Source organism: Cyrtonyx montezumae, unplaced genomic scaffold, assembly GCF_038088225.1.
Source record: "Cyrtonyx montezumae isolate F1298 unplaced genomic scaffold, pur_monq_1.0 scaffold_31, whole genome shotgun sequence".
NCBI classification, from domain to species: Eukaryota; Metazoa; Chordata; class Aves; order Galliformes; family Odontophoridae; genus Cyrtonyx; species Cyrtonyx montezumae.
In genome coordinates, this window is record NW_027072036.1 from 1631327 (window position 1) to 1654193 (window position 22867).

A 22867-nucleotide genomic window follows, 5' to 3' on the forward strand; every position below is an offset into this window, starting at 1 on the left:
GTTCCAAACTCCTGATACCCCAAAACCTGCAGCACCCAGCCGCTGTCTGCCTGGGACCTGGTGGGTCATAGAGTCACAGCATCACAGAATTGTAGGGGTTGGAAGGGACCTCCAGAGATCACCAGGTCCAACCCCCTGCCAAAGCAGCTCCCAGCTCAGGTTGCTCAGCGTGGCATCCAGGAGGGTCTTGAACATCTCCAGAGAAGGAGACTCCACCACCTCTGTGTGCAGCTCCAGTGCTCCATCACTGCACTGTGAAATTCCCACACACGTTGGTACAGAACTTCCCATGCTGCAGTTTGTGGCCATTTCCCCTCGTCCTATCACCACACACTGCTGAGAAGAGTCCGGCCTCCCCCCTTTGCCTCCCGCTCCCCAGATACTGCTGAAGGTGGACTCTATCCCCTCAACACTGATGAAGATGTTGAGCTAGACGGGATCATCAGTCACCACGGAACCTCTCATCCAACCTCAGCCCACCCCCCCCGTGCCCACCCCCAGTGCCACATCCCACAGTCCCAGGGCACCCCCGGACGGTGACCACACCGCTCTGTGCTGTCCGTGGGTCACTGCTCTTCCAGAGCAGACAGGATTCCCAATACCCAGCAGTGCCCCTCCATACCTCAGCCATCAACGCCTCGTCCCCATGGGTAAAACCTGCAAGTGACACAAGGCCGGCAGAGCAGTGAATAATGAGGTGTCACGCAGAGCTGGGACGCATCCTCCCTCCCTGTGCCCCAGGCAGGAGCTGCCCACCTCTACACACTCACATTCCTCACGAGGCCGCAGGCGAGAGCTGCCATGGGCAGAGCTAAACCACCACATTGGGGTCCCCTGGGGCACTGGGGTCACACCCACAGCCCATGCCCCCTGTCCCCACGCACCCATCTGCTCAGCACCAGCACCCGCACACGGACAGCAGGGAAGATCTGTGAGCAAAGATCTCAGGACTGGAACTGGAAACCTCCTCGAGGTGAGAGGTGCCCTCTTCCACCGGGCACAGCTTCACCTGACAGCCCCATAACTGCACCCCACGGTGCTCCCAGCCCCATAGCGGGAGCATCCACGGGAAGAACAGTGATGGCATCTGTGGGATCCACCGCTGGCAGATGGACCACCAGGAGCACACTGCACATCGTCACAGAGTGACGCCCCACGCGTGTTTGCCTTTGTTAGCGTGGCAGTGCACGGTACGGCCTGGCCAACATTCAAGTCAGAAGGAAGAGCATTAAAAAAAACAGAAAGGAAAAAAAAAATAAAAAGTAATTATGCTTTTCAAAGTAAGGCTCCGTGGGTAAATTGTATGCAAATCGCCGTCTAAATCAGGGCGGCATATCTTAAGCAGATCTAAAAGTTGCGAAGGCCTCCAGCGCATCATCGATATGTAATCAGCAGAGATGTATGATTCTGCTCCTCACTTAGGCAAATGTGAGTGGCAGTGCTCCGGTCGGTAATTGCTATTTATCACAGCAGCTGATGCGAGGAGCTGTCATCTGGCTGCGGGTGGGACCGGCCCGCCATCCATCACGCCTCTCGGAGGCGGCTGCGGCGCAACTGTGCCCCGTTGGGGTTTCCAGGTGCCCCACAAGTGCCATCTGTGCCCCGCTGCTGGGGCACGCAGGTCCCGTTGGATGGGGTCGGGTCGGGGGAGCCCCGCAGGTCCCTTCTGAGTGCAGTGATTTTTGCTCCTGTGCTGTAGCTCGGCAAAATGTGAAGCAGAACTGATCCCGAGCTGAGACGTGCGCTCCGTCCGGGATGCAGCCCAGCAGAAGGTTCAGCTCCGGGCTGCAGCCACGGTGCAGAGCAGGAGCAGTGCGTGGGAACGTCCCGGCCCTGCCCAGCACCCACAAAACCACACCTGTAATCCTCCCCCGTGAGGTCTGCCCACAGAGCCCACGCCTGCAGTCACCTGCTGGGACGTTGAAGCATCCCACCGGGCCGGCTGCTGCGCAGCGATGCGGCAGCGGAGCAGTGCAAGGTGTGCAGCAGTGCAGTGTCCCCGCGGCCGCGCACCCCCGCGCTCCCCTCCCCCTCCTGGTGAGCTCCGTCAGGGAGGCAGCAAAGTGTTATGTATTTGCAAGGCCCATCATCCTTAACAGCGGAGTGATGCACGCTCCAGATGAGAAAAGAGCCTCCATCCCATATGTTAATAGATAGCATTAGGGCAATAATGAAAAGCACTTGAGACAAGTAAGCCCCTATCAAACGCTGAGTAATAGAGATGCACACAGTGAATCACAATGCACCTCCTCTGCAAAAGATATTAAGACGTCTGCTCCAGCGCGGGGCCCATTCACTCCAACAGATGCTTCGTTCCTCTGATCGAAACGGGAGTGGGGAGAGCTTTTCCAGCCCCGTCCAAGCTCGTGTGCAGCCCCATCCCGTGGCACGCTGGGGGATGCACGGTGCTGGGCACGGAGCCCAGGCCACACCGACTCGCTCCGCCGCCGTCCCGCGGTCACAGATGGGCGCAGTGCGGATGGAGGCGGTGAGTAACTCCGGCACAGCCCTGTGCCAGCACTGCGGGCCGGGAACATGGAGTGCTGCCCGGCGCGGGGCCGAGCTCCTCTGCTGTACAGCCTGATGGGATGGGACGATGACAGCCCCAGCACGACACCAGCCTCGTTCCCAGCCCCAACCCCACTCCCAGATACAGCCTCAATCCCGTCCCCAAAGCCATTCCTATCCCCAGCCCCAACCTCAGTCTTATTTCCAACCCCAACCTCTACTCCACCCCCAGCCCTAGCCCCAACACCATTTCCTTTCCCAGTCCCAGACCCACTCCCACCCTCAGGCCCAATCTCAGCCCCAACGCCAAACCCAACCCCATTCCCAACCACAATCCTATCCCCATCCTCATTCCCATCTCCAATCCCAACCTCAGTCCCAACACCAACCCCACTCCCAGTCCCATCCCCAATGCCATCCCATCCCAATCTGAGCCCCAGCCACATTCCCAACCCCATTCCCAACCCTAGCTCCAATCCCCAGTGCCAACCCGATACCAACCACAGCCCCATCCCCAACTCAGCCCCATCCATACTCCCATCCCCACCCCCAACCCCAAAGCCATCCCAAAGTCCATCCCTAACCCAAACGCCAACCTCAATACCATTCTCATTCCCAACCCCAACCCCAGCCCAAAACCAACCACGGCCCCAACCTCAACCTTCAACCCCAACCCCATCCTGCACTCCAACCCCATCCCTACCTCCAACCCCATCCCCAGTCCCATCCCCACCCCAACCCAACCCCATGGCCACCCCTACCCCCAGCCCTCCACGTCCCCAGGTTCCAGGTCCCCATGCCCTTGAACGTGGACAATGAGCGAGGAACAGCGCTTGGCTTCATCACACACAACCCAGCACTTGGCTGAGCTTCCCCACAGACATGGTGCCCACCTGGGGGTCACTGGGGGATCTGGGTGGGGGAAGGGACCTCAGGGGTGCAGTGGGAAATGGGAACCAGAGGATGAGTGCGGGTCGTGCAGGAGACAGGAGGAGCGGCACCGCTGTGTGCAGGACAGTGGGACACACAGAGCTCTGCTCACTCCATGCTGGGTCACACTGACGCCCCACGGCCACGGGGCCACCGCTCACAGCAGATGGGCCAGCAGTGCCTGATGCTGGGAGCATGTCACGCTTCACCCCGGTAATTAAGGCAGGCAGGGCCAACTAATTACCCACACACCCAGCGCTGCGGGGCGGGAGGTGCCACACATCCAACCAGACCCCAATGCAGCACTGCCCTATGTGGGGCAACGGCACGGCTGGGGGCACTGCCCATAGCACGCACTGAGCTCGTTGTGTCACTGTGCTGTCGAGTTGTGTTGTCTTTTGTTGTGTTCTCTTACACTGTCTTTGCATTCCGTTGTGTTGTGTTGTGTTGTGTCGTGTTGTGTTGTGTCGTGTCGTGTCGTGTTGTGTTGTGTGGTGTCGTGTCGTGTTGTGTTGTGTCGTGTCGTGTTGTGTCGTGTCGTGTCGTGTTGTGTGGTGTCGTGTTGTGTTGTGTGGTGTGGTGTCGTGTCGTGTTGTGTTGTGTGGTGTGGTGTCATGTTGTGTTGTGTCGTGTCGTGTTGTGTTGTGTCGTGTCGTGTTGTGTTGTGTCGTGTTGTGTCGTGTTGTGTTGTGTCGTGTTGTGTTGTGTCGTGTCGTGTCGTGTTGTGTTGTGTCGTGTTGTGTTGTGTCGTGTTGTGTCGTGTTGTGTCATGTTGTGTCGTGTTGTGTTGTGTGGTGTCGTGTTGTGTTGTGTGGTGTGGTGTCGTGTCGTGTTGTGTTGTGTCGTGTTGTGTTGTGTCGTGTTGTGTCGTGTCGTGTCGTGTTGTGTCGTGTCGTGTTGTGTCGTGTGGTGTGGTGTCGTGTCGTGTCGTGTTGTGTTGTGTGGTGTCGTGTTGTGTCGTGTTGTGTTGTGTGGTGTCGTGTCGTGTTGTGTTGTGTTGTGTGGTGTCGTGTCGTGTCGTGTCGTGTCTTGTTGTGTCGTGTCGTGTCGTGTTGTGTTGTGTTGTGTTGTGTCGTGTTGACAAGGTGTGTTTGGTTGCACTGTGTTGCACTGAACTGTGCTGCGTTGCGTCGCGTGGTGCTGCACTGTGCTCTGTTGCGTTGCGTTGCGTTGCGTAGTCCCCACGCCGCGCTCCTGGTCCCCATTTGTGGCCGAAGTGTCACAGCCGCGCTCCGACAGCGGTTATTGGGGGGGAGGGATGGGGGGGAGCGGTGCGCGGCGGTGTCAGTGCGGCTGCGCGGTGCGCGGTGCGCGGCTCTTTGCGGCTGGAAATGCCGCGCACACCGACACCGCCCCGCACTGCTCACACTGCGCCCGCAGCGCTGCGCCGCGGCCCCACACCCGCAGCCCCACCGCCCCACGGCTCACAAGTCCCATAGTACCACAGCCCCACGACCCCACAGTCCCGCAGACCCCTGTCCCCATTGCCCCCACTGTCCCATTGCCCCCAGTGCTCCGCGGCTCCCAAAGCTCCCAGTGCCCCCCCCCAGTGTCCTAAAGCTCCCAGTGTCCTCAGTGCTCCCACTGTCCCCAGTTCCCCCCCCCACTCCCGCACGGCCGCTCCGCATCCCCGGTCGCGCAGTGCCCTCTGCCGGGACCACGCGGCCGCCGCCGGAGCCGCTCCGTTACCACGGAAACGCGGCCGCCCCCGGCAGGGACGGCGCTCCGCTCCCCGTGCACCTCAATCCGCGTCTGCATCGGTGCATCTGCGATGTGCTCCGTGCTCTGCAGGGCCCCCTGTGCGCCCGCATGTCGCTGCAGGGCGAGGGGTGCGCGGTGCTGCGGGCGTTGCGCGGTGCTGCGGGCGTCGCGCGGTGCTGCGGGCGTTGCACATGATGCCCTGCGGTTGCCCCCAATGCAGCCTGTAATCTCCCGACTCCAACTTGCAGCTCGGGTCTCTTGCACATTTGTTCCACTCACGAAACCCCGATTTCTGTGTTAATGAGCAATTAAGAAGGTCCCCTGTGGAGCGGGGGGGGGAGGGGGGATGCTGACGGGGGGGAGATGCTGAGCGCCTTCTTCGCTTCAGCCCTCACTTCCAAGAGCGCCCGGGGGGGAACACGGTGCGGGAGTGCCCACCGTGTGCGGGCGGTGGGAGCGGGATCCGTGTGCACAGACCCATGGGCCGCTATGGGATGCGGGAGCTCACAGAGGTGGTTCCCGAAGCCCTGGGCGCCGAGCCGTGCTGCAGGGAGCTGCTCGGGCAGGGGGTGACCTCTGCGGGTCCCTTCCAACCCCTCCAGCTCTGCTGTTCTGTTCACGGCTGCCGGAGCCCACGTGTGCTGTGCCATGAGGCCGCAGTGTCACACTCAGTGCTCTGTGCCTGCACTGCAGCCCGGGCAGCAGCAGCAGCTCCACGGACACACGGAGGGTGGCATTCATTCCCACCATGCAGAAGTGGGCATTAACTTCCCTAAAGGAAGGGAGACGAGCACAGCAAATGAGCTGAGATGTCTCAGACCCTCCTGCAAGAATCACATCCCATCTCACTCTATCACATCTGATCGCATCCCATCCCCATCACATCCCATCCCATCCTATCATGTCCAATCTAATTCCATCCCATCCCCATTCCGAAACCCATCCCATCTCATCTCATCTCATCCTATCACACCCAATCCCATCCCATCACATCCCATCTTATCCCATCCCCATATCAATCCCCATTCCATCCCATCAAATCCCATTCCCATTTCCATCCTATTACATATAATCTCATTCCATCCCATCCCCATTCCATCCCATCCCCATTCCCATCCACATCCCATTCATCACATCCAGTCTCACTCCATCCCATACCATCCCCATTCCAATCCCCATTCCATCCCATCTAATCCCATCCCTGTTCCCATCCCATCCCCATCCCCATTCCCATTCTCATCCCATTCAATCTCATTCCATCCCATCTCCATTCTGATCCTTATTCCATCTCCATTCTGATCCTTATTCCATCCCATTGAATCCCATCCTGATTCCCATCCTCATCCCATCACCATTCCATCCCATCCCATCACCATTCCATCCCATCCCATCTCATCTCATTCCATCACACTCAATCTCATCCCATCACATCCCCATTCCCATCCCATCATGTCTGATCCCATCCCATCCCCATTCCAATGCCCATTTCATCCCATCTCATCCAATCCCATCCCATCCTATCGCACCCAATCCCATCCCCATCCTGTTCCATCCTATCACATCCTATCAAATCCAATCTCATCCCAATCCACCCCATACCACTTCAGCCCACCCCATCCCATCCCACTTTATGTCACACTGCCCCACCCCACCCCACCACCTGATCCCACCCCACCCCATCCCATCCCATCTCATCCTATCACACCCAGTCTTATCCCATCCCCATCCCATCCTATCATGTCCTATCTCATTCCATCCCATCCCCATTCTGATCCCCATCCCATCCCATCCCATCCCATCCCATCCCATCCTATCCTATCCTATCCCGTCCCGTCCCGTCCCGTCCCGTCCCGTCCCATCCCACTCCACCCCACCCCATCCCATCTCATCCCATCACACCCAATCTTATCCCATCCCCATCCCATCCTATCATGTCCAATCTCATCCCATCCCCATTCTGATCCCCATCCCATCCCACCTCATTCCACACTTCCCCACCCTCCCCACCCCCCCCAGGACCCACTCCAATCCTCCGTTCCCACATCGCAGCTGCGCTCCCCCCGCACCCCACGGGCGGCGGCGCCCGGAAGGGTCCCCGGCCTCGGCGGCGCGGGCGCTGTGCGGGGTCCGCCCGGCAGGGGGCGGCCGAGCGCCGCGCTCCCCCCCGCCCCACTGCGCAGCGCAAACATGGCGGCGGAGCGGCGCTGACGCGGAGCCCGCAGCGCTCGGGGCCGCGCAGGTGAGCGCCGCCGGGGCGGGGGCTGAGGCGGCTCCGGAGCGCTCCGCTCCGCCGTGTCCGCCGCTCGGAGCCGGAGCGCGGCGGTGGGAGTCGGGATGCGGCGCCACGCGGCGTTCGGGAGCGTCGCCGCGCGCTGCGGGGCCGCCGCGCACCGAGTGCGGCCTCTGCGGGGCGGGGGAGGACGCGCGGGGACGTCCGGCGTCGCTGCCACGGGAGAGCACGGAACGAACCCACGGCCACGCGGAACGCGCCGCGGGTCAGGCGGGGGGTGGGGTCAGGCGGGGGTTGTGTTGGGGTCGGGCGGGGTGTGGGGTCAGGCGGGGGTTGTGCAGGAATGCAGGCAGGCTTTGGGGCTGTAGGTCAGGGTTTGTGCGGAGGATCAGGGGTCAGGCAGCGTTTGGGGTCAGGCAGCGTTTGGGGTCAGGCAGTGTTTGGGGTCAGGCAGTGTTTGGGGTCAGGCAGTGTTTGGGGTCAGGCAGTGTTTGGGGTCAGGCAGTGTTTGGGGTCAGGCACGGTTTGCACAGGGATCCGGGCAGGGTTTGTGCTGGAGTCAGGCAGGGATTGGGGTCAGGCGGGGTTTGGGGTCAGAGTTTACACAGGGATCCAGGCAGGGTTTGGGGCTATGGGTCAGGGAGGGTTTGTGTTGGGATCCAGGCGGTTTTGGGGCTGGAGGCCGTGCAGGGATCTGGGCAGGATTTGGGCTTTCCGTGTGCAGCAGCTGCACAGAGCCGTGGTGCAGGATCCGTGCGATGGGATCGCTGCGTGGCCCCGAGTGGGGCAGTGCTGTGCACGCGGCCTTCCAGGACCCCGTGAACAGGACAGGATTCAGCTCTCGGAAAGGGCAGAGAGCAGCAGGACGTGGTTTTGAGGGAGGGAGGATTTAGGTTGGGCGGCAGGGGGAAGTTCTTTACTCTGAGCAGTGAGGTGTGGGTGCCCCATCCCTGGAGGGATTTAGGGCCGGATCGGACGGGCCCTGGGTGACCTGGGATGGGATGGGGAGGTTGGTGGCCCTGTGTGTGGCAGGGGTTGGGGATTCACCATCCTTGAGGTCCCTCAGGTGCCCAGGAAGGATAATGGGATCCTGGGCTGCATTGAGAGCGTGGCCAGCAGGGCGAGGGGGGGACCCCTCACAGCTCTGAGTGCGGGGTTGTGCGTGGGGTAAAAATAGCACACAGTAATTAATGCACGGCTTCGCTGCTCCCGGTGCACTGCTGCGATTTCCTCTCCTCCGAAGGAAGAGGTGAATTAATCTCTCTCTGCACGGGTGGGAAGGAAAAGGAGGACGGCAGCGGGGTGGGAGCGGGGCAGTGCTGTGGGGCAGTGCTGTGGGGTGGGAGCAGGACTCTCCCTGAAGTTCAGACACGCTCGTTCCATTAATTACTTCCATTAATTACTGCCACACACCGCGTGCTCCTCCTCTTGATGTGTCCTCCCCCTCTCTCCCATCCGCACGGAGCTTTGTTCCCAGCCCCACGCTGAGGCTGGTGCTGCAGGGTCCGTGGTCCCGTGGCAGTGGGTTGTGATCCCATTGTAGTGGGTTTGTACCTTTATAGCCCCCAGGGCAGATCCCATTGGAGCGGGTTGTGACCCCGGGGCTGTGCTGGAGCTCCTGCTGTGCCAGCAGTCCCCACGCGGTTCCCCCCGGGGAACAGTGCTGCTGCTTTTGGGGCTGCTCCTGTTTACCATCTTTATTAACCATCTCGGTGGGGGGGATGAGTGCAGCCTCGGTGTGCAGATGACACTGAGCTGGGAGGGAGCGTTGAGTGAGGGGAGAAGGGCACTGCAGGGGGACCTGGACAGCCTGCGTCGATGGGCCCAGGTGAGCTGTGTGAGTTTTAACAGGGCCAAGTGTCAGCCTTGCATTGTGGTCACAACCACCCCAGCTACCCTACAGATGTGGGGAGGTGCAGCTGGAAAGCTGCCTGATGGAAAGGGACACTGGGCTGAATGTGAGCCAGCAGTGTGCCCAGGTGGCCAAGAAGGCCGATGGCATCCTGGCCTGGATCAGGAACGGGGTGCTGAGCAGCACTGGGGAGTCATCCTGCCCCTGCACTCAGCGCTGCTGAGGCCTCACCTCGAGTGCTGTGCTCAGTGCTGGGCACCTCAGTGCAGAACGGGCACGGAGGTGCTGGAGCAGCTCCAGAGAAGGGCAGCGAGGGCTTGGAGAGTGTGCCCTACAGGAGAGACTGGGGGAACTGGGGCTGTTCGGTGTGGGGAAGAGGAGGTGAGGGGAGACCTCACTGCTCCCTTCCAATATCTGAAAGGTGCTCACAGTGAGAGCGGGGTTGGGCTCTGCTCACTGGTGACAGTGACAGTACAAGGGGACGTGGCCTTCAGTTGTGCCAGGGTAAGTTTAGGTTGGAGATCAGGAAACACTTCTGTACAGAAAGGGTCGTTCAGCACTGGGATGGCTCTGCAGGGACGTGGTGCAGTCCCCATCCCTGGGTGTGTCTGAATCCATTTGGATGTGGTGCTCAGGGCCACGATTGAGCAGAGGGCTGTTAGAGTGAGGGCAGCATGGGTGGGTCGTGGTTGGACTCGATGATCTTTGAGGCCTTTTCCAACCTGAGTGGTTCTGTGTGTGATGAGTCTGTGCTCTTCTTGAGGCAGTTGTGTGACGTGGGGTGAGAGCATCGCTGTTCTCCCCGCGGTGCCATCAGAGCTGCAGATGTTGATGTGCTGCACAGCCCGGGGATCCGCTCACAGTTCTGTTCTCTCCTCCCAGGCGTCTTCAGTCACGTAAGGCCGAGTGGCTCCCACCATAAGGACGGCAGCAGCGGTAGAATGCGGAAACCAGGGCCCCAAAAAGGTGAGGTCCCCACGCAGGGACACAGCTGGGGGACACGGGGACACAGCAGGAGGGGCGTGCAGAAACGCAGGGTGCCCTGCGTGGTGCTGAGTCCCGGGATGGTGTACAACCCCTCGTGCATGGCACAGCCCTGCAGCTGTGTGCAGCAGCGTGCACGCGTGCCGTGCCCACGCCGTCTGCTCAGTGCTGCTCCTCCAGCACAGCCGTGCCCCGCTGGTGAGGCGTGGAGCTGCCTGCCCTGCGTGGCCGCAGGGCTGTGCCGTACTGAGCACGCTGACCTCGGCCTTCAGCAGCTGCTCTCATTTCCTGCAGCCGTGCTCGGTGTGCGTGGCCGGCAGGGAGCAGCCGAGCGGGGCGCATCCTCCGCAGCCCTTTGTTCACGGCGGTGCGCTCACGCAGGGCTCGTGGCAGGAGGCTGCTGCTCTCACTCCTCCCTTTGTTTTCCTCATCCCTGCTCGCCCTGGGATGAAGCCGCAGGAGTGCGTCCTCCTTTTCCTTCCTAACTACGGTCATCTTTTGCACACGTGATGACGGATTTGCCGACAGCGGCGGCGCCGTTTGTGGCGTGAGCTGCACCCCCAGCACAGCTCCGTGTGGGGCCGGGGGGAGCTGCTCCCCCCACTGACCCCAGTGCTTTATTTCTGTCGCAGCCATAGATTGGAAGGATGGGAAGAAGCACAAGTACGGCCGCCCGCCGGAGTCCCCCTCCCAGTACCAAGGTGAGAGCACACATCACTTCCTTTTATTTCTCAGGGCTTAATGCATCGTCCTGGGGGGGGTGTCCCCTGGGGGGGGGGGGGGCTGAAGTGCTATGGGAGCCTGGAGGAGGAGAAACTCCACCTCCGTTTCCATTCTGGGCCTCAGTGTGACATGAAATCCCGGCAGCAGGATGGGAGCGCGGGCAGCAGCGTGCAGAGCTGCGCCGTTTGCAGCCGCTGCGTTTCACCCCTGGGTGCAGGGGGTGCTTCGGGCGTGGGACACAATTCATGAGGGTGACATGGAGCACGGAGCCAGCACTGCCTGCAGGCACTGCTCTCAGAAAGGGCTGCAGCTCGTGGTTGCAGCAGAGGGCCGCGGTGAGCAGAGCACAGCACTCGGCCCTCGCTCTTCCCAGCTCCGCTTTGAGCGCTGCCTTCTCCCCTCAGGTCACTTCACGTGGGACAGATACCTGAAGGAGACATGCTCTGTCGCAGCGCCCGCCCATTGCTTCAAGCAGGTGAGGGACTGAGGGAGAACGGGGGACCCCGGGGGGGGCTGGGCCGGGGCCGAGCCCCTTTTTGGCACCGGGGGATGCTTCAGGACGTGAGAGAGCAGAAATCAGTAGTGGTTGTGGTGCTCACGGGCTCTCCGTTTCCCCTCGGCAGTCCTATGCTCCTCCTGCCAACGAGTTCAAGATCAACATGAAGCTGGAAGCTCAGGACCCACGCAACACCACGTCCACGTGCATCGCCACGGTGGTGGGGCTGACGGGAGCGCGGCTCCGCCTGCGCCTGGACGGCAGCGACAACAAGAACGACTTCTGGAGGCTGGTGGACTCAGCAGAGATCCAGCCCATCGGGAACTGCGAGAAGAACGGAGGCATGCTGCAGCCTCCCCTGGGTGAGCAGGGCTCCGGGGAGGCAGGGCTGCTTTGCTCTGCTCGGATGTCTGCGTAGAGCTGCAGTGCTGTGGAGGTCAGAGCTGCTGTGCACGGCGCGGCCAGGAGAGCTGCGGGGGTCACAGCTGCAGCAGCACTGCCCACCCCACTGCCATTGCAGGAGCAGCTCCAGGTTCATTTGTGCCCCAGTGGCTCAGCAGATATAGGGTCTGTGTGTGTGGGATGGGATGGTTGGGGTCTGTGTGTGTGAGATGGGATGGTTGGGGTCTGTGTGTGGGGGATGGGATGGTTGGGGTCTGTGTGTGGGGGATGGGATGGTTGGGGTCTGTGTGTGGGGGATGGGATGGTTGGGGTCTGTGTGTGGGGGATGGGATGGTTGGGGTCTGTGTGTGTGGGATGGGATGGTTGGGGTCTGTGTGTGTGGGATGGGATGGTTGGGGTCTGTGTGTGTGGGATGGGATGGTTGGGGTCTGTGTGTGTGGGATGGGATGGTTGGGGTCTGTGTGTGGGGGATGGGATGGTTGGGGTCTGTGTGTGGGGGATGGGATGGTTGGGGTCTGTGTGTGGGGGATGGGATGGTTGGGGTCTGTGTGTGTGTGGGATGGGATGGTTGGGGTCTGTGTGTGTGGGATGGGATGGTTGGGGTCTGTGTGTGGGGGATGGGATGGTTGGGGTCTGTGTGTGTGTGGGATGGGATGGTTGGGGTCTGTGTGTGTGTGGGATGGGATGGTTGGGGTCTGTGTGTGTGTGGGATGGGATGGTTGGGGTCTGTGTGTGTGTGGGATGGGATGGTTGGGGTCTGTGTGTGTGTGGGATGGGATGGTTGGGGTCTGTGTGTGTGTGGGATGGGATGGTTGGGGTCTGTGTGTGGGGGATGGGATGGTTGGGGTCTGTGTTTCCTGTGAGCTGTGTCTCTCCCGTCGCTCCTTCCCCTCTGTGTTGGCTGCAGGAGCAGGCAGCTGTGAGCCCTAAGGCCGCAGTGCCCGCAGCCCTGGCCCCGGGTGCAGCTCAGCCCTGCAGTGCAGCCGTCCCCGCTCTGCCCCATTTGAGTTTTGTCAGCAGATGGCAATAGGAGTGATGGAGTTGCAGGGCAGAAGCTCTGCGTGCTGTGCCCCCGTGTGCTGCTCCCTGCACACGGAGCTCTCAGCACAGCCCTGTCCTTCCTGCAGGGTTTGGGAGCCCGCAGCTCTGGCTCCTCTGCAGTGAGTGCCCTCAGCCTCCCCCAGAGCTGCAGCAATGGGGACACGGGGGGGAATGATGCTGAGCCCCGGGCACGGCCATTGTGCACTCAGTTGGAGGAGATTCGTGTTTCCCTTCCCCCTGACCTCCCCCTGCTCCGCTGTGAGCAGTGTGAGCGTGCTGTGACGCGGCCGTCCCCGCTCTGTCCCCGCAGGCTTCCGCCTGAACGCCTCCTCCTGGCCCATGTTCCTCCTGAAGACTCTGAATGGAGCAGAGATGGCTCCCATCCGGATTTTTCACAAGGTACTTTGCCGTTGAGGAGCAATGCTTCCTTCTCGCACGTCCCTGTCGCACGCTGCTCCCCATCTGCCCGTGGAGCTGAGTGCTGACTGCCCTCTCTGAGCTCGTTTTCCTCTTCTTTGTAGGAACCACCATCTCCATCCCAAAACTTCTTCAAGACAGGTATGAAGCTGGAGGCGGTGGATAGGAAGAACCCTCACTTCATCTGCCCGGCCACCATTGGGGAGGTGAGAGGTTCTGAGGTCCTCATAACATTTGATGGCTGGAGAGGTGCCTTCGATTACTGGTGCCGATATGATTCCCGGGACATCTTTCCCGTAGGCTGGTGCTCGCTGACTGGAGATAATCTGCAGCCCCCTGGAACGAAAGGTGAGGCCCGCCTCGTTGCCTAGCTCTCTTGCTCTTGAGGATACAAGAAGGGAGCCGGGAGCCTTGCCCATTTTACGCCTGGCTGTGCTCCTGGCAGCTGTCCCAGCTGTGATCTCTGAGCGTGGAAAAGCTCGGGTGCGGGCAGGAGAAGCGCTGCGCCGTGAGCTGCAGGTTTGGGCTGCGGGAGCAGCCCCCGTTATCCGGGCACGGCCTTGCAGAGAGGAAATGTCTGCTGCTGGAACAGCACCCCTCACTCTGCTCGTGCACGATGCTGCTGTGGGGCAGGGAGGTGCTGCAGCCTTCCCTGTGCCATCCCCCCCCATCGTGCTGCTCGGTTCCCTGCTGCGGTTCACAGCGATGCTGCTGCAGTGTGAGCCATGCGCCCAGCTGCTTTGGAGCCCGTCCTTCTGCATCAGCTCCGTCTGCAGAGCACTCAGTGCTGCATTCTGTGTTTGGAGGGGGGAGGATCTGCTCTGGAGCCCGGGCTGCCTCGCGGGCCCGGCTCTGGCGCTCAGGTACAGCAGCGTGCGTCCTTGTTGGATGTAGGAGGGCAGAGCAGTGTGCCGCGGTTGGCCCTGCTATTTTTATAACCTCTGAATGGTTTTAAAAGGAACAAAAGATGGAACAGAGCGCCCACCCACAGCCTGCTGGCTCAGTGTGCTCTGACACATCGGAGGTGCCCGGCTGCGCTTTGACCGGGAAGGATCAAAACGCGCTTCAGACAAAACCAGGATGAGCAGGAACGGCTCAGAGCGGCCTGAGCCCCACGGGAGCGTTCTGGTTTGACCTGGGGGGGTCACAGTGAGCAGGGCTCACCCTGCAGGCCGTGCTCGGAGGGGAGGGCACGGGGGGCAGCGTGGAGGACGGGCACAGTGCACAGCTCTCCTGCACCGAGAAATGCAGAGCTGGGTTTTGGAGCTGAGCAGGATGCGTGCCCTGCTGGCTGATGTTTGCACATTGGTGTAGTGTGCAGTGCTGTGGGGCTCATCCCCCCGGGTGCTGCCGTGCTGAGCAGGGCCTGAATCCGTCCGTTGCGCGGTGCCGCCGTCCCACAGAACTTCAGCCCTCCGTTGGGGAGCGCACGCGTGTGTGAGCTGAGCAGCACCGTGTGTGTCACTGCTTGTGCCGCTCTGTGACACAGGAGAGGGTCCCTTTGGCTGTGTGCTCGGAGCAGAGGGAGCCCTGGAGCACCAGCTCTGTGCAAAGGGGCTCTTTGAGGGGCACCCACGGGGCTGTGCTCTGCTCTCACTGCCCTGTGGCACAGAGCTGTGCTCGGACAGGCAGCGTGCTGAGCGTGGCCAAGAAGGCCGATGGCATCCTGGCCTGGATCAGGAACGGGGTGCTGAGCAGCACTGGGAAGTCATCCTGCCCCTGCACTCAGCACTGCTGAGGCCTCACCTCGAGTGCTGTGCTCAGTGCTGGGCACCTCAGTGCAGAACGGGCACGGAGGTGCTGGAGCAGCTCCAGAGAAGGGCAGCGAGGGCTTGGAGAGTGTGCCCTACGAGGAGAGACTGGGGGAACTGGGGCTGTTCGGTGTGGGGAAGAGGAGGTGAGGGGAGACCTCATTGCTCCCTTCCAATATCTGAAAGGTGCTCACAGTGAGAGCGGGGTTGGGCTCTGCTCACTGGTGACAGTGACAGTACAAGGGGACGTGGCCTTCAGTTGTGCCAGGGTAAGTTTAGGTTGGAGATCAGGAAACACTTCTGTACAGAAAGGGTCGTTCAGCACTGGGATGGCTCTGCAGGGACGTGGTGCAGTCCCCATCCCTGGGTGTGTCTGAATCCATTTGGATGTGGTGCTCAGGGCCACGATTGAGCAGAGGTTTGTTAGAATTGGGGCAGTATGGGTGGGTCGTGGTTGGACTCGATGATCTTTGAGGCCTTTCCCAACCTGAGTGGTTCTGTGCTCACCTCTCCGTTCCCCACAGCTGCGTCTCCTCCCCTCCTCCTGTTGGCTGCTCGGGTTCCCCCTGAGCTCATCGTGCTGTGCAGGCACCAGGCCCTGCAGGGCCGTGCTCTGCATCAGCTCTTTGCTCCGCTCACCCCTCAGTGCCCGCAGGGCTCCCAGTGCTCCCCCTGGAGCTGCCCAGGGCTGTGATCACTCCTTCCATCCCTGGTTTTGCTCTCACGCCCAGCAGCCCTTGGCTGCTCTGCAGAGCCCTCAGCTGCAGAGCGGCTCTGTTGGGTGCGTGGTGCTGGAGCACGCTGCCCTGATTCCTTCTGCTCATCCCTTCATCTCAGGGAGGGCTCCGGGAAGGACTGAGCAGTGCTGGGGGCTGCGGCCACTCCGTGCTTTTCCCAACTGACGCCGTTGAAGGACGGAGGCTGCGTTTGTTTTCGTCGCCGCCTGATTTAATTACGTTTGCTTTCTCTCTTTTTATTTCAGTTGTGATTCCAAAGAGCCCTTTACCCGCCTCCGAAGTAAACTCGGAGAAGCCTAGCGTGCACAATAGCACAAAGACTGTTTTGGGGCATCAACAAGGGCAAGGGCGTCGCAAAGCGGGGAAGAAGCGTGGTCGAACGACCAAAGCGCTCATCCACCACCCCATGCCTGCGCCCTCCAAATCAGTGGAGCCTTTGAAATTCCCCAGAAAGAGAGGCCCCAAGCCTGGCAGTAAGGTAAAAGCTGGTGCTGACGCAGGCGGGTGCACGGCAGCTGCTGCCATGGGATGCTGCATGCGTGTGTCTGTGCACGTCCGGCCGGCAGCGGTAGGAGAGCAGAGGGGAGCGTGGGGCTGGGAGTGCCCCAGAGCCCTGAGGGCCCTCCCCGTGGAAAGCCACGAGTCCGGAGCTGCGTGGGCCGTGGGGTAGCACGGCGGGGCCGTGGGGCCGGCCCCGTGCCCGCGGTGCAGGGCTGGAAGGCGTGGGGCTCGTCGTGGTTCTCAGGTTCCCGTCATCACCGCCTCGTCTGTTGGATGCACGGCAGTGTGTGGCGATCGTGGGTGGTGGAGGAGAGCGGGGGTAAAAGGAGAAATATCCTCTTTTTCTGCAGAGGAAACCTAGGACATTGCTGAGCCCAGCACCCACCTCTCCAACCACCAGTACCCCTGAGCCCGACACAAGCACTGTGCCCCAGGACGCTGCCACAGTGCCCAGCTCTGCCATGCAGGCTCCCACAGGTAAGGCTCTCGGGCCGCATGCCTGGAAAGATTGCCCACGTGGGACCGCGGCCGTTCAGGACACACCGGGGCACTCCCATTTCTCCACGAGGAGGAGCAGAGGTGGCCCAGGAGAGAGACACGAGCTCAGCTCAGCAATTCCTCTGCAGCACAGCTGCACAGTCAGGGGGCAGCTGTGGGTCCGTGTGATGGGCGTGGGGGTTGAGCTGCCCCTAGCGTGGCCATGACCCCAGAGCCCTGCAGGGCCACAGCAGCGGGGTGCAGAACCAGGCAGGACTTCGGGGCACACTGGGCAGGAGCGCAGCGCCGGCCTTGGTGTGTGTGCGCGTGTGAGCAGTGGACGTGGGCAGAGCCCTCTGTTTCCCCAGGGCATGAGCAGCCCCTTTTCGGGCACCTGAAGCAGCCCCTTCCCCCTCCCCAGAGCTGGGGCTGTGTCCCTTTGCTCGCTGTGCGCGGTGCAGCCCTGCCGCCTGGCTGGAGCACAGCCCTGGGGCTGAGTGCTGGGGAGCAGCCCCAGGAGGAGCGGCAGCGGTGGACGCAGCAGCCACAGGAGCTGCCCGGCCGTGGGCAGCAGCCGTGCTGGACTCGTGCTCCATGTGCACCTCGGCAGCGTGTGAAACCCTCGTGTTGGATGTTAGGCACCGTGCTTTCCCGAGTGGGTTAACGGCAAACACGTTTCTCATCTTGGCAGTTTGCATTTACTTGAACAAGAACGGCAGCGCTGGGCCCCACCTAGACAAGAAGAAAATTCAGCGGCTGCCGGATCACTTTGGACCAGCTCGAGCCTCTGTTGTCCTGCAGCAAGCAGTGCAGGCCTGCATCGATTGCGCTTACCACCAGAAAACAGTCTTCTCCTTCTTAAAACAAGGCCACGGGGGAGAGGTCATCTCAGGTGAGAACTGGCCCGCAGCGCTTGGCCTTCGGAGATGTCGTGGCAAGAATCTGCTCAGTGAAGATGAAGCTTGGCACGGCCCGGGCCGGGAGCAGACAGGAGGTTTCTGTCTTCTCATTGCGGCCGAGCAGCAGGCGCGGGGAGCAGGCATCACTGCTGGGCCCCAGGAGGGGACGGCACAGCACCCGTGGGTGCTGCACAGCTCCGGGTGGAAGGAAGAGCTGTGCCACAAAGTCTCTCTTCCCCAGGCCTCGGTTTAATGTCCCCTGGCCGTGGGAGTGCAGCCCCCGATGGCCGTTCCTCCCCCACCCCACGGCCCCCAGGAGCACGCTGGCAGCTCTGGTGCAGAGCAGAGATGCAGCAGCTGGCGGTGCAGCCCTGGCCGCGGCCTTACGTGTCGGGCTCTGTTTGTTTCTGTCTCCAGCTGTGTTTGATCGGGAACAGCACACTCTGAACCTGCCCGCCGTAAACAGTATCACCTACGTCCTCCGCTTCCTGGAGAAGCTGTGCCACAACCTCCGCAGTGACATCCTCTTTGGGAACCGGCCTTTCTCCCAGCACAGCCACGCGCCGCGCTCGCACCAGTACGACCACGACAGGTATCTACCAGGTAGGAGCTGGGGCAGGGGCGGCACCGGGGGGACCCCAGGTCCCGTACCCAGCTTTCCCCGTCGCTCGGGTGCCGCTGCCTGCAGCTCCGGGTGCCATGAGGGGGCACATGGGTGGGCAGCGAGCCGTGCAGGGGGCGGGTGCGCCCGTCTGAGGAACCCCAGCTCTGGTGAGGACGAGGCTCCTGCGTCATTTGTAGAGCTTCTGGGAGCATGAGGATGTGCTGGAGTCGGGGCTGCCGCCGTGGAGCCGAGCAGGAGTGGGTCAGGGAGCTGCAGTGGGAACAGGGCTGCTGCGTGGCACCGTGCGTGGGTCGCTGTGAAAGCACGAGCACAAGGAGCACCGCCGTTACTCAGGGGCTGCACCACAGGGCAGCTGGGGCCACTCCGAGCCCGAAAGCACGTCCTCACCCCGAGCAGTGCTCAGGGACAGCGTGCTCCTGCACAGCAGCTGCCGTCACCCGTGGTGTGATGTGGGGCCCTTTGTGATGGGGCCCTTCGGCATCTGTGCTGACTCAGCGCTCAGCTCCTCCTCCTCAGAGCAGGCACTGTCCTGCCTGGTGCAGCACGGGCAGGCTGCAGGTCTCTGTGGGAGTGCACACGTGTTGTGCACGCTGCTCACGGCTGTGGGGGCACGGCTCCTGGCACCGCAGCATCCTGAGCCGCCGTGGGGCTGAGCCCCTCCTGCTGCTGCTCTGCGCCTGCGTGTCCGCCGTACCCGGGGTCCTCGTGCCCACTCTGCCCCACTGCTGCAGCGCCTTCGTAATGTGTAAGGGTGAATAACCCAAAGGATTGTATCCACAGAAAATAACGGAGGTGGATGGTGTATTTTGTAAGGCTCATCTGGGTGGTACACAGACAACCAGCAAATAAAAGGCTTGCCTGTTGCAGATGGCTGAGGCTCACTAGTAACTCCACAGGGGAGAGATCTCCAGAAAGAGATCCTTCCCCAGTGGTGCTCAGCCCTTAAATGGGGGCTGGGAGAGGCGGATTCAGACTCCTCCCCTTCTGGTCACACAGGTGCATTGCCTTCACCTGTGCTCCATGTCCGACTCAGTGCTCAGCTCAGCTGCTCCCTCAGTGGTTCAGGCCGTGATCCAGCAGTTCCCATACAGTAGTGTTAAAGCGTCCGTTGCACTGAGGCCGTTTTCCTTCCGTCCCGTTCGGTCCATCCCCTCCCCACCCCCATCCCTCGTCCTCTGTGCCACAGTGCAGCACCACGTGCTGCTGGTCACCCTGGGGCCGCACGGTTCCCTCTGCAAGAGGACCGGGACCTGCAGAGCGCTGCTGGGCACTGTGGGGCTCTGAGAGGGGGAGGTGGGACAGGGCCGAGCTGAGCGAAGGTGGCACCGGGGGTGGAGATGGCAAAAAGCACTGCAGCCCCTGCTGAGCGTCAGCCCCGAGCTTTCCATCTCTGGAACTGACGGAGCAAACCTGGGGGGCAGTGGGGCACACGTGTGGCTGTGGCACGGCCGGCCTCGCTTCCCAGCAGCTCTGAACAGAGCTTGTTCTCTTTCCCTAGACAGAAGCAGTTCGTTAGACGGCGCTCTGCAGGGACCGGGCCGGGGCACAAAGCGCTATTGCCAAGATTCCCCTCCGTACAGTGCTCCTCTCTCCCCCAAGTTACCAAAGAATGACCGTCACCCGCTGGAAGGTGAGCACGGCGTCTTCCCAGCGCTGCGGGCACACGGCGGGGTGCAGGAGAGGTGCTGCTGACATGGGAGCTGCACAGAGAGGGCCAGAGCACTGCTGAGCCCCCACAGCAAAGTGGGGCGAGCAGAGTGCGGGGGGGGCCCTTCCCCCCCACTCGAGAGCCGGGAGTGCCACACCGGCACAGTGTCACTGCTCCTAATGCAGCCCTGTCCCTGCAGTCTGTCTGCGTCCGAGGTTTGCTGCAGTGCTGTGCTCAGGTTCATTGTGCAGGGGTTGGCTGTGCAGGGGCTGGTTGTGCAGGGGCTGGTTGTGCAGGGGCTGGTTGTGCAGGGGCTGGTTGTGCAGGGGCTGGTTGTGCAGGGGCTGGTTGTGCAGGGGCTGGTTGTGCAGGGGCTGGTTGTGCAGGGGCTGGTTGTGCAGGGGTTGGCTGTGCAGGGGCTGGTTGTGCAGGGGCTGGTTGTGCAGGGGTTGGTTGTGCAGGGGATGGTTGTGCAGGGGCTGGTTGTGCAGGGGCTGGTTGTGCAGGGGCTGGTTGTGCAGGGGATGGTTGTGCAGGGGTTGGTTGTGCAGGGGCTGGTTGTGCAGGGGATGGTTGTGCAGGGGTTGGTTGTGCAGGGGTTGGTTGTGCAGGGGCTGGTTGTGCAGTGCAGCCTTGGGGCTGGGAGCTGCCCTTCCCGTTGTGTTCCTCGCAGTGGTGCAGAGCTGTGTGCTGCCCCCCCACGCTGCTCCTCGTGCAGTGGGGGCTCCCACCCGTGCTGCGTTTCCCCGTCGCACCTCGAGGTGCTGTGCAGCCACACTGTCAGTGCTGGGAGCAGTGGGGGTTTGGGTCGCCGTGCTGGGCTGGGGGGGGGTCTGTGCAGCCCCACACTGCTCCTCGAGCACACCGCTGTGCTGGGTGTTGCTCACAGCGTGGCACCGTGCCGTCACGGGTGGCAGCAGCGTGGGCAGAGGGGCTCCTGGTGCGCAGAGCATCTCTCGTGCCGTTGGTTTGTGGCTGCTGCTCCCCAGGACTTGCAGGGACACAGTACCCGTGTCTTAGAGGGCAGCTCGGGCAGCACCTGGTCTGCCCGCACTGGGATTTGGTCACATGTGCCATAGCGGTGCAGAGCCACGCTGCTCTCATCGTGCTTAGTGCAGAGGGCCCAACAGCACTGCCTAGGTAGGGCTGTCTGTGGGGCAGGGCTGTCTGTGGGGCACTGGGCCCGCATCCGGCTGTGCTGTTTGCCACCCTCGAGGCGGGACGGGTCGGCCCCACGCCCTGAGTGCTGCACGCTGCGTTCCAGGTGAAACCTTCGTGCTGGGAGACGGTGCCCCCGGGCCCCTGGAGCCCCGCCTGGACCCCATGGATTCAGCCCTGAACGCCGTCAGCGCCTCTGGCCACAGCCGGAGCAGCAGGGACAGGGAGCTCCGCCTGCAGGGATACCGACACCTGCACCAGCCCTGCAGCCTCAGCCAGGGCAGCAGCTCCGCGCTGGGCAGGCTCAGCTCCACGGGTAGGAGTGCGTGGGGGCGCTGATGTGGGGCCGGGGGGGTGGGGGAGGCGGTTGTGGGGGGCAGCACGGGGCGGTGCTCCGTCCGCAGCGTGCACGTGGGGTGACCCTGCCCTGCGCTGTGCCCCAGGCTCCGAGCGGTACCGCGACGGCACGCGGCTCAGCGGGCGCGACCCCTCGTGTTGGACGGTGGAGGAGGTGATGCAGTTCATCCGGGAGGCGGACCCACAGCTCGGACCCCACGCAGACCTCTTCCGGAAGCACGTGAGTGCGCGTGTGTGTTTGTGTGTGCGTGGGGGGGGGGTTGGGAGCAGCGCTGCAGCTCGCAGAGCACGCCGTGCTGAAGCTGCCGGAGGAGGGGCATCCCTGTGCCGCTGTGTGTGGGGCGGAGCCGCCCCACGGGGCTGGGACGGGACGTGGCCGCGGTGCCCGGCGCTGACGGCACTGCGGTTTCTCGTCCCGGCAGGAGATCGACGGGAAGGCGCTGCTGCTGCTGCGCAGCGACATGATGATGAAGTACATGGGGCTGAAGCTGGGCCCGGCGCTGAAGCTCACCTACCACATCGACAGGCTGAAGCAAGGCAAGTTCTGAGGACGCTCTGCAGGACGGTCCCCGTGCTCACCCACGCACCCACCCACGCTGCCACGCAGAGCTCACCCCGTGCCCTCGGCCCCTCCTGCCCCCCCTGGATGCTTGGCCACACGGAGCGGGGTGGGCGCCCGTCCCCACCCCCCAGCACCGCCTGTCTTCCACGCCAGCACGGAGCGGCTCAGCACCGCCCCCCCCCACCCCCCCCCGGGGTCCTCTGTATTTATTTGGGGCTGGGGAGGCCCAGGAGGTGGAGCGATCCCGGGGGCTGAGGAGCAGGGCTGGGCACAGCGGGACACGTCGGCCCTTCTCTCCCCTTCGCCTTTTTTTATCAGGAGTTGTCCGTTGAAAACAATGACTTTTTTTGTACCTGGTGTCGAACTGTCACAGCTCGGGGGGATTTAGAGGTGCAGAGCCCATCCCCCAGGGCCGTCCCTCTCCCTGCAGCTCCGGCCCAGCCCGGCCCGGGCCAGGGGGGCTCTGCCTGATGTATTTATTTGCGATGGCACTTGGGCGCTGAGTTTTCCCCCGGGGGCTGTGGGCAGCAAACCAAAACAAACCCACAAACCCTAAGTGACAGAAAGGCTTTTGTCACACAGCACTGCCAGCGCCGCGCTCCCTGCTCACCGAGGGGGGGCCCCCAGATGGGGGGTCCTCCGGATGGGGGTTCCACCCTGCCCGCCTGTCCCCGCTCCCGCTGCAGCCCAGCCCCCCAGCGGGCTCAGCCCCCCAGCGGGCTCAGCCCCTGCTTTCCTCTGCACTTATTTTACGTTGATTTGTTTATAAATAAAAGAAGAACGCGGAGCTGGCGGCTGTGTGTGGGGGGGGGGGCACTGCCACGGGGAAATGCCTTTCTCCTCCACAGCCACAGAGCAGAGGGTGCAG

The 22867-nt window shown here is 62.3% G+C and overlaps 1 protein-coding gene across 3 annotated transcripts; it reads left to right on the top strand.

Moving 5' to 3' along the window:
• Window positions 1–7309: 7309 nt before the first annotated feature.
• On the top strand, window positions 7310–22618 carry SCMH1 (Scm polycomb group protein homolog 1). Of its 3 annotated transcripts, none has more exons than XM_065744421.1 (15): window positions 7310–7378; window positions 10104–10187; window positions 10838–10906; window positions 11333–11403; window positions 11552–11786; window positions 13178–13266; window positions 13389–13632; window positions 16018–16250; window positions 16624–16750; window positions 17442–17642; window positions 18067–18252; window positions 19773–19904; window positions 21187–21396; window positions 21524–21657; window positions 21860–22618. In XM_065744421.1, exons 2-15 carry the CDS (start codon window positions 10163–10165, stop codon window positions 21983–21985), a joined length of 2082 nt encoding a protein of 693 aa, XP_065600493.1. In that variant the 5' UTR covers window positions 7310–7378; window positions 10104–10162; the 3' UTR covers window positions 21986–22618. The 3 variants fall into 3 exon arrangements, with proteins under 3 accessions (XP_065600493.1, XP_065600495.1, XP_065600494.1); XM_065744422.1 differs by lacking the exon at window positions 7310–7378 and adding an exon at window positions 7610–7634; XM_065744423.1 differs by lacking the exon at window positions 19773–19904.
• The last annotated feature ends 249 nt before the right edge of the window (window positions 22619–22867 follow it).

Excerpts from the sequence above, each read along its gene's own strand:
- SCMH1 (XM_065744421.1), top strand. The coding sequence starts at position 10,163 with ATGCGGAAACCAGGGCCCCAAAAAG. Across the intron at positions 16,251-16,623 it reads GCCCCAAGCCTGGCAGTAAG|AGGAAACCTAGGACATTGCT; the intron begins GTAAAAGCTGGT and ends CTTTTTCTGCAG. Across the intron at positions 19,905-21,186 it reads TGACCGTCACCCGCTGGAAG|GTGAAACCTTCGTGCTGGGA; the intron begins GTGAGCACGGCG and ends GCTGCGTTCCAG.